Genomic DNA, 14,545 nt, shown 5'->3' with positions numbered 1-14,545 from the left:
TTTCCTGAAAAATAAAATTGAGTGTTAGTGACTTCCGTTCTTCCTGCATCGTTCAGGAAGAGGATTTAAAAATAAAAGAAAGCAACCTGTGAGTAAAACACCTGAAAGTACGTCTTAGGAGTCTTCCAGTGGCTATTTGTCATAAATCCAGACAGAAAATGGGCAAAAGAGGTAACGAGAAAAGTACAGGCATACCTCAGACATGTAGCAGGCTTCAGTAGACTTCAATAAAGTGATCCACATGTTTTTGGTTTCCCAGGACATTTAAAAGCTATGTTTACATTCTACTGTAGACTATGAACTGTGCAATAGCAGTATGTCTTAAAAAATCACTGTGCATACCCTAATTTAAAAATATTTTGGAGATAAAAAATGCTAACCATCATCTGAGCCTTCAGCAAATTATAACCTTTCTATTAGAGAAGGGTCTTGCCTTAGTGTCGATGGCTGCTGACTGAACAGGGTGGTAGTGGCTAAAGGCTGGGTGGCTGTGGCAATTTCTGAAAATAAGACAGCAAAGTTTTCCACATTGATTGACTCTTCCTTTCATGAAACATTTGTCTGTAACATGCAATGCTGTTTGGTACAATTTTACCCACAATAGAACTGCTTTCAAAATTGGAGTTAATCCTTTCAAACCCTGTCGCTGTATTATCAAAGTTTATGCAATATTTTAAATCCCTGGTTGACATTTCATCATCTTCACAGCAATTTTACTGAGTAGATTCCATCTCAAGAAACCACTTTTTTGGCTCATCCATAAAAAGCAAGTTCTTATTCTGTTAAAGTTTTCTCACAGGATTGCAACAATTCAGTCACATTCTCAGGCTCCACTTTTAGTTCTAGTTCTCTTGCTTTTTCTACCACATCTGCAGCTGCTTCCTCCACTTAAGCCTTGAACCCCTCCAAGTTATCCCTGACGATTGGAATCAACTTCTTCCAAACTCCTGTGAATGTTGATATTTGGACTTCTTCCCATGAATCATGAATGTTCTAAATGGAATCTAGAATGGTGACTCCTTCACAGAATGTTTTGACTGACTATGCCCAGATCCACCAGAGCAATCACTATGGCAGCTCTAGCCTGATGAAGTGTATTTCTTAAATAATATGACTTGAAAATCTAAAGTACTCCTTGATCCATAGACTGCAGAATGGGTCCTGTGTTAACAGCCATAAGAACAACATTAATCTTGTTATATATCTCCATCAGAGCTCTTGGGTGACCAGGTGCATTGTCAATGGGCAGTAATACTTTGAAAGGAATCTTTTCCTTAAGAGTGGGCTTAAAAATATCCAGTGAACCATGTTGTAAAAAGATGTGCTGTTATCCAGGCTTTGTTCTAAGGGCCTTGGAATTTTCAGAATGATAAATGAGCATGGGCTTCAACTTTGAGTCACCAGCTAATTAGCCACTAACAAGAAAGTCAGTCTGTGCTCTGAAACTCTGAAGGCAGGGACTGACTTCTCCTCTCTAGCTATGGAAGTCCTGGGTGGCATGTTCTTCCAATAAAAGGCTGTTGGATCTACACTGAAAATCTGTTGTTTAGCGTAGCCAGCATCATTAATTATAGTTGTCATTATTTTGTAAACAAGAGCTCTCTCATTCTCTCTTTTCTCTGCCTTCCTCCACCATGTTCTTTAAAGCACTTTGAAAATGAACTCTCATGTAGGACTGATAGACCTTGGTCATCACTGGGGCATCTTCATCACTTCCTCACCCACTGGAGACTCACTAAGGTTCTAAGGGACTTTCATAGTGGTGGGAGTCCATTCTGGTCACCTCGGCAATGTCCACCATCCCAGCCATGTGATCCACTCAGGTCTGCCTCTGGAGTTTCCACAAATTTCTGGGACAAGAGAATCTCTGACAGGTCTGGAAGCCTCATTCCTAACATCGTGCCTCCATGGTGCCCCAACAACCTATGATATGATAATCCTCAGAGAAACTCTTCTGCCCTCTGGTTGCCTAGAGGTACTCACTCACGTTTCTCTTCTCCACCTTCCTTTGTGATAGTTGAGCACAGTTGGCTCAGTGTCTTGGCCTTTCACAAAAGACAGGAAGAATCTTTGAATTCAAGGCTATATTTTTCCACACCCCAGGGAAATATTAAGGGACTGGTTACCACTTAGGTTGAGATATCAGGGTTTTCAAAGGGTCTGAGAATGAGTAACTTAAAAATTTATCCTGTTAAATTGAATTTTTTGAAATAACCTGGGATTATAGCTATGAATTGTAATGTAATTAGTAAAATGTGTTCTGAGTTCCAAAAACCTGACTTACAAATGAATACAACTATTTTGTAATGAGTAGAGGCAAGGAATGATACCTGCAGTTTATAATGATTACATCCTTCTACAAAGTAATATGAGTTTGCTTCTTGATATTTCATTTCAATCTGATTATACATTTCCCTCGCATTCCTTCATGCAATTTGTGTGTGAATGTACATATGAATATATGTGTATATACAAGCATACTCATTTGTATAAATATATATATTCTTTCATATATATATAATCCATGCAGACTTCTGATCTTGATACCATCTTTACACCTCATCAACTTTTTATGATCCTTGAAATTTATTTGAAAATACACAATGTCACCCATTTTTCCAATCATTCTAAGGTTTCTCTTCCCTTTCCTGATCTCCATCTTGGAACAGAAGACCATGCTTTCTCTTCCTAGATCTAGATCCCAATCATTCTTTTTATGTGCATTTAGGAAGAACAAAGGACCATCTGAAATGGAAGACAGTGAAGATAAGTGTGAAAATGTGATCACGATTGAAAATGGCATCCCCTGTGATCCCCTGGACATGAAAGGAGGGCACATTAATGATGCTTTTGTGACAGAAGATGAGCGGCTCACCCCTCTCTGAAGGGCTACTGTTTTGCTCCCCACCCTGAAATTCAACACTTGTGTCTGTGCAACTGCTGAGCATCACAGTTTATCGAGGCAAGACTATATATTTTGTTTTCATCATTCTTCTTTTGTAAGAATTTTGAATGTGCATGAAATGAAAAGGCAATGAATTATACCCATGAAGACTATTGGAATCATAAGCTGCTGACTATTCAAAATATTCTAAAATAATTCCCTGACAACACAGTGTATGAGTGTAGTCATGTGGCATTTGCAGTTATTGATTTTAAAAATATATTAGTATTTAAGCATTTCTAGTCATAAGGTCAGGCCAGCATATATATATCACACTTTTGAAGATCTAAGAAAAAAATACTTCTTCCAGTGGAGAATGCCTATAATATGGTGTCTAAATCATTGAAAACGGATCCTTTTAAATATCATATTCTGTATATGACTAGATAAGGAAGAATAACAAATAATTACTATAAATTGGATGGATAAAAATGGGAGTGTTGAAATACAAGGTGGAACTTGATCCTGTTATCATACCAACAGTTGCTTATATATTTTTTCTACAAGTCTCTGATAGGACAGCTCTGCAGTTTGTACAAGTACAGTCTATGCTAACTTAATAAAGTACTTATCATTTCTTTTTGATTGACTGATTGTGGTCTGTAATTTGTTTTCACACTGTGGAACATAGTAAGTTTAATTTTTATGTTATGTTTAATCTGCTTTCCAGTCCTAGAAATAAATTGCTTTTGTTGTGTGTATCCCTGCTTGAAGATTGTAGTTTTTAGACTTGATTTTACCCTCAGAATGAGAGAAAATAATAGCAAATGAAACAACTGACAAAGGATTAATCTCTAAAATATACAAGCAGCTCATACAACTCAATACCAGAAAAACAAACAACCCAATCAAAAAGTGGGCAGAAGACCTAAACAAACAGTTCTCCAAAGAAGACATACAGATGGCTAATAAACACATGAAAAGATGCTCAACATCACTCATTATCAGAGAAATGCAAATCAAAACTACAATAAGGTATCACCTCACACTGGTCAGAATGGCCATCATCAAAAAGTCTACAAACAATAAATGCTGGAAAGGGTATGGAGAAAGGGGAACACTCTTGCACTGTTGATGGGAATGTAAATTGATACAGCCACTATGGAGAACAGTGTGGAGAGTCCTTAAAAAACTAGGAATAAAACTACCATATGACCCAGGAATCCCACTACTGGGCATATACCCTGAGAAAACCAGAATTGAAAAAGACACATGTAACCCAATGTTCATTACAGCCCTATTTACAATACCTAGGACATGGAAGCAACCTAGATGTCCACCGACAGATGAATGGATAAAAATCTTGTGGTACATATATACAATGGAATATTACTCAGCCATCAAAAGGAATGCATTTGAGTCAGTTCTAATGAGGTAGATGAACCTAGAGCCTATTATACAGAGTGAAGTAACTCAGAAAGAAAAAAACAAGTATCATATATTAATGCATATATATGGAATCTAGAAAGATGGTACTGATGAACCTATTTGCAGGCAGCAATGAGAATGCAGACACAGAAAACAGACTTGTGGACACAGTAGGGGGGAAGGAGAGGTTGGGACCAATTGAAAGAGGAATGTTGAAACATTTATATTACCATATGTAAAATAGATAGCCAGTGAGAATGTGCTGTATGATGCAGGGAGCTCAAACCTGGTGCTCTGTGACAGCCTAGAGGGTGGGATGGGGTGGGAGGTGGGGAGGAGGTTCTACAGGGTGGGGACATATGTATACCTGTGGCTGATTTATGTTGATGTATGGCAGAAACTAACACAATATTGTAAAGCAATTATCCTCCAATTAAAAGAATCATACTAATAGACTTGATTTTACTTCCAGACAGGTATCATTCTAAATTCTAATAATAATTATTATGCATGTACTCGGAAAGATTGAGGGCAGGAGGAGAAGGGGACGACAGAGGATGCGATGGTTGGATGGCATCACCGACTCGATGGACATGGGTTTGGGTGGACTCCAGGAGTTGGTGATGGACAGGGAGGCCTGGCATGCTGCAGTTCATGGGGTCACAAAGAGTCAGACACGACTGAGCAACTGAACTGAGTTGATAGAAAATTTGCAGCTCGGTCTCCACCCACTGCCATCACCAACAGTTGGTGTTATAGCAGTAGTCTCTAACCCGCTTCCCTTATCCCTTTTTATTTTGAAGGCATGGGATGGACCAATTGGATCACTAGATCATTTTCTTCACTGTTTATCATGAAGCTGAGGGGATTTGTTCCACTTGCAAGGGTCTGTTCCACTAAATATCCTTGCTGAGGAAGTTTTCTTTACTAGCACAAATGCGCTGTAAAATTGACCATCAATATAACAGCAAAATAGAGCTTATGTCTCCTGCACTGGCTTTGACAAACATTGAGGGTAATTAGACAGCAGTCAATCATAAACCATACCTTTCATTTTAAAAATAATGATCCTGTAATGTCCCACAAAGGAACACATTGTGAGGTGATATGTAGTGGAAATAAAGTGTTGTAAATTGAGTGGAAATATGGCTGTCACTCTCGTCTCCCAGTCCTTAGCAAAAACTATAGTGAAACTGGAAAGACAGAAGCATGTGAAAACCAAGTCACTGCAGAAAAAATGAGCTGAGATGATGATATTTGGATTTGTTTCACAGAAGAAATGTAAATGCAGGTAGATTTTGGTTTTGGGGGTGTAGTTTCATCTACCATATTTTCCGTAAGGACCAACCAATACAAAACATCACTATATAAAAGAATGCAGTGGACTCTTGCATCTAGAATGATACATGATCAGATATTAATATAATCAAGTGAAGTATACACATTTTTCATCCCTGGATAAGGAACAAAGAATAGGAGAGAACACAGGTGAAGAACCAAAAAGAGTATAAAATCCCTCAAACTCCAGATTCCCAGTCCTTATTGCAAAAGTCAATGGGCCCCTTAACTTAGTATTTTATTTCCCATCTTACACCTTGTTTTTTATTTATTTTTAATTTTTGAATTTTGCACCTTGTTTTCTTTCAATTACATAAGCAGATGCATGGAAGTTTTCTTTCCTACTAACCTTCCTTTGACCCTTCCTCCATTCATTCCTCCATCCCTCTCTCCCTGCCTGAGGAATTTATTGAATGGAGACAGTCTGTGTAAGATAAGATGCTAGGTTCAGGAAATATAAACAGAGAATTTCCTAGAAGGGATTTGTTCATTATTTATGACAAGATTCAGTTTATTGCTGAGAATACCATTCTTTTTAAGGAAATTTTAGTTTGAATGAATATGGGCATGGGATTATGGGGTGTAGGATGGAGACATTTAATCAGATGCAGAGAAAGAGATCCCAGGGTTTTTTTTTTTTCCCCCAAATGTCTGATGTCTTTTGGCCCAATCTGAAAATAGATTCCCAGAACAACATGGGTAGGTCATATCCAAGACCATGGGAAAGGGTGGCACAAGAGCTCCTGGGCATGGTGTAGAACCAAGGTGAGCGCTAGCCACCATGGGCAGGCAAGCCTAGAAGGTGCCATGGTCAAGTGTCTTGCAGCACTGAACAAGTGGCCCCTTTTGCAAAACTTAGCAAAAGTTCAGTTAAGACTCATGTGTTCATCACTCCTGGATTCTATCTGTCCTCCTCCACTATTAGTTCACAGTCCACCATAATTAGTGAACTAATAAGACAATATTATTTATATCAAGGTTGCATTTGTAAACTTAGGAGGTTGAACCAGATCAAATTGCTGCTATGCAGTCATTTTTGCCCTACAAAAATGACAGTTAACCTGTGTTTCAAGCTGTTAGTTCTCTAGTCAGTTCTTTGAAATTTAGGAATGATGTTCCCCATGTAAATATGTCATACATAGTAAGGCAGCCTTCAGGCCAGTTCACAGGAGCATATTAACCCATGGTGTAGCAGAAATATTGTGTATTTATGTTGTAAAATATTAGAAGACAAACTGTTGTAATGCCAGCAGTTTAATGAAAACAAACAAAAAGAAGACAATGTAATACAAACCAGCTTTGGTTGTGTTTTATTGTCAGTGCTTGAGGAAAAGCAGATTTTAATGGAAGAGTGAGGAAGTGCATGGAACTGGTAAAAGGAACTTAACTCTGAAAACCTTCAAAAGTTGTTAATCCTGGCTCATTAAAAATTAGGTCTATATTTATTGTCTTGGCTTCACCAACATCCACATGCTCTCCAACTGTGCCTTCTGGGGTCCATTCCCATGTGTGTGTGCTAAGTTGCTTCAGTCGTGTCTGACTCTGTGAGACCCCATGGACTGTAGCCCGCCAGGCTCCTCTGTCCATGGGATTCTCCAAGCAAGAATACTGGAGTGGGTTGCCATGCCCTCCTCCAGGGGATCTTTCCGACCCAGGGATCAAACCTGTGTCCCTTACATTACATGTGCCTCCTGCATTGGCAGGCAGGTTCTTTACCACTAGCGCCACCTGGGAAGCCCTCCATTCCCATAACCCTGAAGAAACTGTTCCCTCAAAGGTCACTAGTGAATTGCTGGTTGTCAAGGTCATAGCATCTTGGTCCTCAACTTCCTGAATCTTTTTGACCCTTCAACAGTGTAGGGTGCTCTGCTCCCCACCTTTTGACACTCTCCCTTCTTGACTTTTCTATGGTATGACCCTATCATTTTACTCATCCCCTCTCTCTAACCTTTTTTTTTTTTTTGGCCACCCTATGCAGCATACAGGGATTGAATTTGTGTCCCCTGCATTGGAAACATGGAGTCTTAACCACTGGACCACCAGGGAAGTCCCTCTAACTGTTCTTAAAGGATCCAGAGAAGAAATTGAAAGGGAAATAAAGATACCAGTGATGAAAAATTAAGAGATGTTGTGTAAAGTATGGTTGAGCTCTCAGTAGTGAAAGAAAAGAGTTGCCTCTTGTGCATAATGAAGGTGGTGGAGAAAATGCTTGGGCTTAATGGTTCTCTCTGCTGACCACCAACAGGTTGCTTGCTATTCAGAGAAGGCTTGGAATAAGAGATAAAACGTGCATTAAGTAGTCATTGTATCTTAAATGATGAGTGCTTCACGCAGTGGTGGAGAGAGAGCACCAAGGCTAAGAGAACACACTTTCACAATCCTGCAACTCCAAAATCCAAAACCCTCTAAAAGCCGTTTGACAGCAACCCCTGACCCAAACAGATATAGTACTCTTTATGATCTATATTTATTGTACTCAGTGGTCTTTATTTATTGTACTTAATATTATTGAATGCAGAAATAGTCAAGTGTTTACTGATAGGACACTGCCCCAGATCTCACAGAGTGTAGATTAATACATGGTATATTTATTACCTCGATTCCTGAGTCATTTTTAAAATATTTATATATTTGGCTGCATCGTCTTAGTTGCAGCATGTGGGATCTTCCTTGCAGCATACAGGATCTTTTTAGTTGCAGCATGTGAACTCTTAGTTACAGAATGTGGGATCTAGTTCCCTGATCAGGGATTGAACCTGGACTGCCTGCCTTGGGAGCACAGAGTCTTAGCCACTGGACCACCAGGGAAGTCCCTATATTGCCTGAGTTCTAATCCTTACACCACCATTTACTAAGTGGGTGGCCCCAGTTCATAAAAGTGGAGAGGAAGCAGTCCAGTGAAATAACTTATTTCCATTTGATGTAAATAGACTAGCTTTAAAAAGGAACTAATACTTGCCCTATCTGCCCAAAGAGCCATTGCGAGAACAGAATGAAATGAATAAAACCAGCAGGATTAATAAAGAAAATGTGCACTGTCAATGCAATTTTTACTTATTAAAATTGATAGTGAAACTTCTCAACTTGATGCCATAAAAAGTAATAAAGATTTATTTAAGGAAAATATTTTGCTGTATGAATAATTCATAACTATACTGGCTTAATCTCAGAAGTAGATAGCCTGCCCGCCTAGGAAGACACAACTACACATAAATGAGGTATTTATTTGAATTTTCAGCCCAGAGGTATTAAAACCTACAAAACTCCACTAGTGTAATTGCAAAGAAAAAACATCCAAGTCCGTACACATTAATTCTAACCACCATGATCCCTCATTTCCCCCCCATTGGCTATAATCCTATATAACCCCTGAAGAGACAGACAGAGCAGCTTGTGGCAACTCAGCTAATTATTCCAGTAATAACTTTAATTCAATTAGGTAACGATGATTATATTTTTAAATGATTTTTTTTTATTCTCTGACTTATCATTGAACCAGTTGATATTTGTTCAATCAACTGGCCCACCTATCAATTCAGTTAAAAATTTTTATCTGGATGGATAAGATGTTCTGTTGGATTGACAAGTTAATTCACAGTAGAACTTTGTGCATCTGGTCAAATTCTGATGATACTCAGATTCTCCTATATCGAGGATTGGTGCCTGTGACTTGCCTGCCAGGTATGTGGGAGTGAGTCAGCCATCCCTGTTTCTTCATTACTTGGGGCTGTTTCCAGCAAAGACTCAAAAGGTCCCGGGAAGACGGGGCCGCAAGACAGCAGTAGAACAATTAATTCATGTGATAAGCCTTTTTGGTTTTTATTTAGGAGAATTCCAGGTAATCTAACATGCTTTCTGAAGAACTGAAGTGAGTGAACTGAAGTCACTCAGTCGTGTCCGACTCTGTGACCCCATGGACTGTAGCCTACCAGGCTTCTCCATCCATCGGATTTTCCAGGCAAGAGTACTGGAGTAGATTGGCATTTCCTTCTGCAGGAGATCTTTCCGACCCAGGGATCGAACCTGGGTCTCCCGCATTGTAGGCAGATGCTTTACTGTCTGAGCCACCAGGGAAGTCTCCGGAGAACTAAAGTAAATTTAAATCTATAAATGCAAGAACTAAAATCTGCTTGCTCAAAAGTGACAGAGGCTTGCCAATGTTAATATCTTTGCCATCATTCCAGGGGTGACTGAGGCTCATATTAAATTCTCATCACATATTATAGTATTACCTGCTGGATTATCATCTGCTTAGCTATAAAAGGGAATAAAGCAGAGACATTACTTTGCCAACAAAGGTCCGTCTAGTCAAGGCTATGGTTTTTCCAGTAGTCATATATGGATGTGAGAGTTGGACTGTGAAGAAAGCTGAGCGCCAAAGAATTGATGCTTTTGAACTGTGGTGTTGGAGAAGACTCTTGAGAGTCCCTTGGACTGCAAGGAGACCAACCTGTCCATTCTGAAGGAGATGAGCCCTGGGTATTCTTTGGAAGGAATGATGCTAAAGCTGAAACTCCAGTACTTTGGCCACCTCATGCGAAGACTTGACTCATTGGAAAAGACTCTGATGCTGGGAGGAATTGGGGGCAGGAGGAGAAGGGGATGGCAGAGGATGAGATGGCTGGATGGCATCACTGACTCGATGGACGTGAGTCTGAGTGAACTCTGGGAGTTGGTGATGGACAGGGAGGCCTGGCATGCTGCGATTCATGGGGACGCAAGGATTCAGACACGACTGAGCGACTGAACTGAACTGAACTGAACTGAACTAAAGGTTCATTTTAGTAGTACGAAAACCTCAGGTTACAGTTTCAAATACAGTGCTTTAACACAGCACGTTCCAATAGATCAAGGGGAAAAAAGCCATTTAGAAAACCTCCCAAAGGATTATACAGGTGTCTCGAGGAGAATTGAGGGTGTGGGGGGCTAGAAATTGGGGTACCTGGCAATTTTTCGCAGAGTTTTGTATAGTAATTTTTTGTGTTGAGAATCCAAATAGAAGCCTTACATATCTCTGTATTTCCTTTCATCACCTCCCTCCCAGAGCTATGTTTCTTTCCAGATAGATAGGTTATCCTGCTTAAGATTTAGTCATTGTAGATTTGCATATCCATATTGTAAAAATTTTTCCCTAAACAAATCCTGTTTTCTTTTCTTTGTGAACTCGAGTAGTTTTAATACTACTTTTTATAAAGAATATATAGGTTTTATTCACAAGGTTAATTTCATTCATGAATTTTTACTGCTTCACATTATTTTATTCAAAAGCAATTATTACTAATCCTACTTAAGGAAAGTAGAAACAACTGAGTGAATTTAAATATCTTGCCCCAAATCATGCAGCATTTAAAAATGAATTCACTTGTTGTTAGAGGGTTTGAGCACTCATTCTCTTAGTTTTCATATTTTAACTATATTTCTCTACATTTAGCTCTGTTCCGCTTATAAAGGACTTTGTCATCAATTCGTCTTCCTAGAGTAACTTGAACGTGTCATCTATGCCATGCTAGATGCTAGACGAGAGCTGGGATTGGGGTGCCAGAAACCCCACAACTGGGTAATGTGTGGGGTGGTTGCCAGGATTATTCTTGGTCCAAACTGAATACATTACCATGGGTAGTGGCATACAGAGAAATTAGAATCTGAAACAGATTGAACATGTTTCACAACTGGAAAATTTTAAAACCATGGATTATATTCTTGCTTCAGCATTTGTATAGCTCTTTGGATCATTGTTGGCCGTTCCTGTGCTATGCTTGATTTAGGTCATTTTCTCTTTATACTTGGCTTGGGAGTAATGAAGGATGCATTTTAGAGGCTCTGGTAAAATTACAATCAGAACTGCAACTTTCCTCATCCTATATGGAGTCAGATTTAAATGGAGGAAGGAAGCCTTGACATATCCTGTTAAAATGGAAAGCTAGGGAATTCCCTGGTGGTCCAGTGGTGAGGACTCTGTGCTGTCACTGCCAAGGGCCTGAGTTCAATCCCTGGTTGGGGAACTAAAATCTCACAAACTACACAACACAGAAATAGCAAACACCCAAATGGAAAGTCAGACGATACCGTTCCTTTGCTTAAACCTCTCCTCTCTACCCATCTCTTTCCGGGTAGAACCCAACCTCTCACGATCTGCCCTCAGCCCCTGTATAAAGGAAAAAGGTAAAGTGAAGTTGCTCAGTCGTGTCCAACTCTTTGTGACCCCCACAGACTGTAGCTTACCAGGCTCCTCCATCCATGGGATTTTCCAGGCAAGAGTACTGGAGTGGGTTGTCATTTCCTTCTCCAGAGGATCTTCCTAACCCAGGGACCAAACCCAGGTATCCTGCTATACCTCCTGATATTTTTTATTATAAACATTATCATGCATAAAGAAAGGTTGAGGAATAGTATAATGAACACCCACTTAGCTACCACCTAGATCTAACCATTCAAAACTGAAATTATAAAGGGCTGGGAGAGATGGGGTCCTGAGAGGGTTGGCAATGAGAGAGAACCCACTGGGTCAGGCTGTTAAAGATGTAATGGAGGATGGGCGAGCTGCCTATGAAGCCGAGGTCCTCACACAGGGAGTGGGAGGTAGGGACGGGGAGGTAGGTGAGGAAGAAGCCACGTCTGGACTGTGGTTGGGCTCATTCCTAGGGCAGCACTTGGTTTCATTTGTTTGTTTGCCAGCTTTATAGAGATATATCAGTAACTGGCATATAACGTTGTGTAAATTTAAGGTATACCATGTGTTGATTTGATATAGATTGTAAAATGATGGCCACCATAGTGTTAACTAACACCTCCATTACATCACATAATTACAATCTTTTTTTGTGATAAGAACAGTTAAGATTTACTCTCAGCAACTTGCAAGTATTTAATATAGAGTCATTAATTATAATCACCATGTTTTACATTAAATCTCCAGAACTTGTCTTATAACCAGGAATTTGTACCCTTTGAGCAACATCTCCCATTTTTCCCACTCCCAACCCCTAGCAACCACCCTGTACCCTCTGTTTTTCTGAACTCAACTTTTTTAGTTTCCACGTGTAAGTGAGATCATACAGTATCCATCTTTCTCTGTTTGACTTACTTTGCTTAGCATAATTCCCTCAAGGTCAATCCACATTGTCATGAATGGCAGAATTTTTTTTTTCTCATGGCTAGTAATAGTCTAATATGAATATGATATATATATATAACACATATATAGCTATTTTATATATGTATATATATATATATATATATATATATCACATCTCTTTTCCAGCTTCATTGAGATATAATTGACATATAACATTGTGTGAATTTAAGGTATGCAATGTAATGATTTTTTATATGTTTATACTGCAAAATAATTACCACAATAAAGTTGGTTAACACACCTATACCTCATATAGTTACAGTTTTTCTTTTTGTGATGAGAACTTATAAAATCTACTCTCTTACCAACTTTCAAATATACAATACAGTATTGTTAACTATAGTCACCATACTGTACACTACATTTCCAGAACTTCTTTATCCATTTGTACACTGACAGACACTTCAGATGTTTCCGTATCCTGCCTATTGTGACTAATGCCGCAATAGACACAGGAGTGCTAATATCTCTGAGAACCTGTTTTCATTTTCTTTGGATATATACCCAGAAGTGCGGTTGCTGGACCATATGGTAGCTGTGTTTTTTAATTTTTTGAGGAACCTCAATATTGATTTCCATAGTGGTTGTACCAATCTACATTCCCAGCAACAGTGGGCAAGGGTCCCTTTTCTTCATCCTCAGCAGTACCACCTTTTGCCTTTTGATGATACCCATTTAAAAAGGTGTGAGGTGATATCCCATAGTGGTTGTGGTTTGCCTTTTCCTGATGGTTAGTGATGTTGAGAACCTTTTCATGTACCTGTTGGCCATTTGTATGTTCTTTTTTGGTGGAGTGGGGAATGTCTTTTAGAAGAGAATGATGTGTTGTGTTTCCATTGTCATTTGTTTCAAGATTTTTTTTTCTATTTTTATTTATTTGACTTATTCGTTGTTCAGGAGTGTGTTGTTTAGTTCCCACATAGTTATGACTTTTCCACAAATTGAATTTATTTGTGGAATGATAAATTCTGTAAACTGTTGTTGAATTCTAGTTTAATACCACTGTTGTTGGAAAAGATACGTTGGTATGATTTCCATCTTCTAAAGCTTGCCGAGACTTGTTATATGACCTATCATATGATATATCCTGGAGAGTGATCCACGTGTGCTTGAGAAGAATGTGTATTCTGCTTCTGCTGGATGGAATTTTTTATATGTCTACTAGATTCACTTGATCTAAAGTATGGTTCAAGTCTAATGTTTCCGTATTGACTTTCTGCCTGGATGATCTATCATTGCTGCAAGTGGGGTATTGAAGTCCCTACTATAATTACATTGTTGTCTTTCTTCAGATCTGTATTTGCTTAATATATTTAGATATTCCAATGTTGGGTGCACTTATATTTACAATCGTCATATCTTCTTGATTAATTGACTCTTATTATTATATAATGACTTTCTTTGTCTGTTACTACCATTTTTTACTTAAAGTCAATTTTTTTCTAATAGAAGTATAGCCACCCTTACTCTCTTTTGGCTTCCACTTGAGTGAATTATCTCTTTTCATCCCTTTGTTTTGTGTGCCCTTGAAGCTGAAGTGCATTTCTTGTAGGCAGCATATAGTTGGGTCTTGTTTTTAGCTGTTCTGTGTCTTTTGATTGGAGCATTCAATTTATTTACATTTAAAGTAATTATTGATAGGTAAGACTTACTAATGCCATCTTTTTAGTGGCATCTTATTCATTGTTTTCTACCTGTTTTGTGGTTCTCTTGTTCCTTTCTTCCACTCTTGCTGTGTTCCATTATGAACTGATATGCTT

The 14,545-nt window shown here is 38.8% G+C and overlaps 1 protein-coding gene across 9 annotated transcripts in view; it reads left to right on the top strand.

Moving 5' to 3' along the window:
- Positions 1-3,645, top strand: part of CLTRN (collectrin, amino acid transport regulator) — a 47,768-nt gene extending 44,123 nt beyond the window's left edge. For all 9 annotated transcript variants that reach the window (XM_027535328.1, XM_027535332.1, XM_027535329.1 and 6 more), the window contains one exon: positions 2,729-3,645. In XM_027535328.1, the coding sequence (XP_027391129.1) occupies positions 2,729-2,885 (157 nt within the window). In that variant the 3' untranslated portion in view covers positions 2,886-3,645. The remainder of the gene's footprint in view (positions 1-2,728) is intronic.
- Positions 3,646-14,545: the final 10,900 nt, after the last annotated feature.

The sequence above is a fragment of the Bos indicus x Bos taurus genome, chromosome X (genome assembly GCF_003369695.1).
Source record: "Bos indicus x Bos taurus breed Angus x Brahman F1 hybrid chromosome X, Bos_hybrid_MaternalHap_v2.0, whole genome shotgun sequence".
Taxonomy (NCBI): Eukaryota; Metazoa; Chordata; class Mammalia; order Artiodactyla; family Bovidae; genus Bos; species Bos indicus x Bos taurus.
Note: the sequence above shows the minus strand (reverse complement) of the source record. Positions and strands in the feature narration are given on the sequence as shown.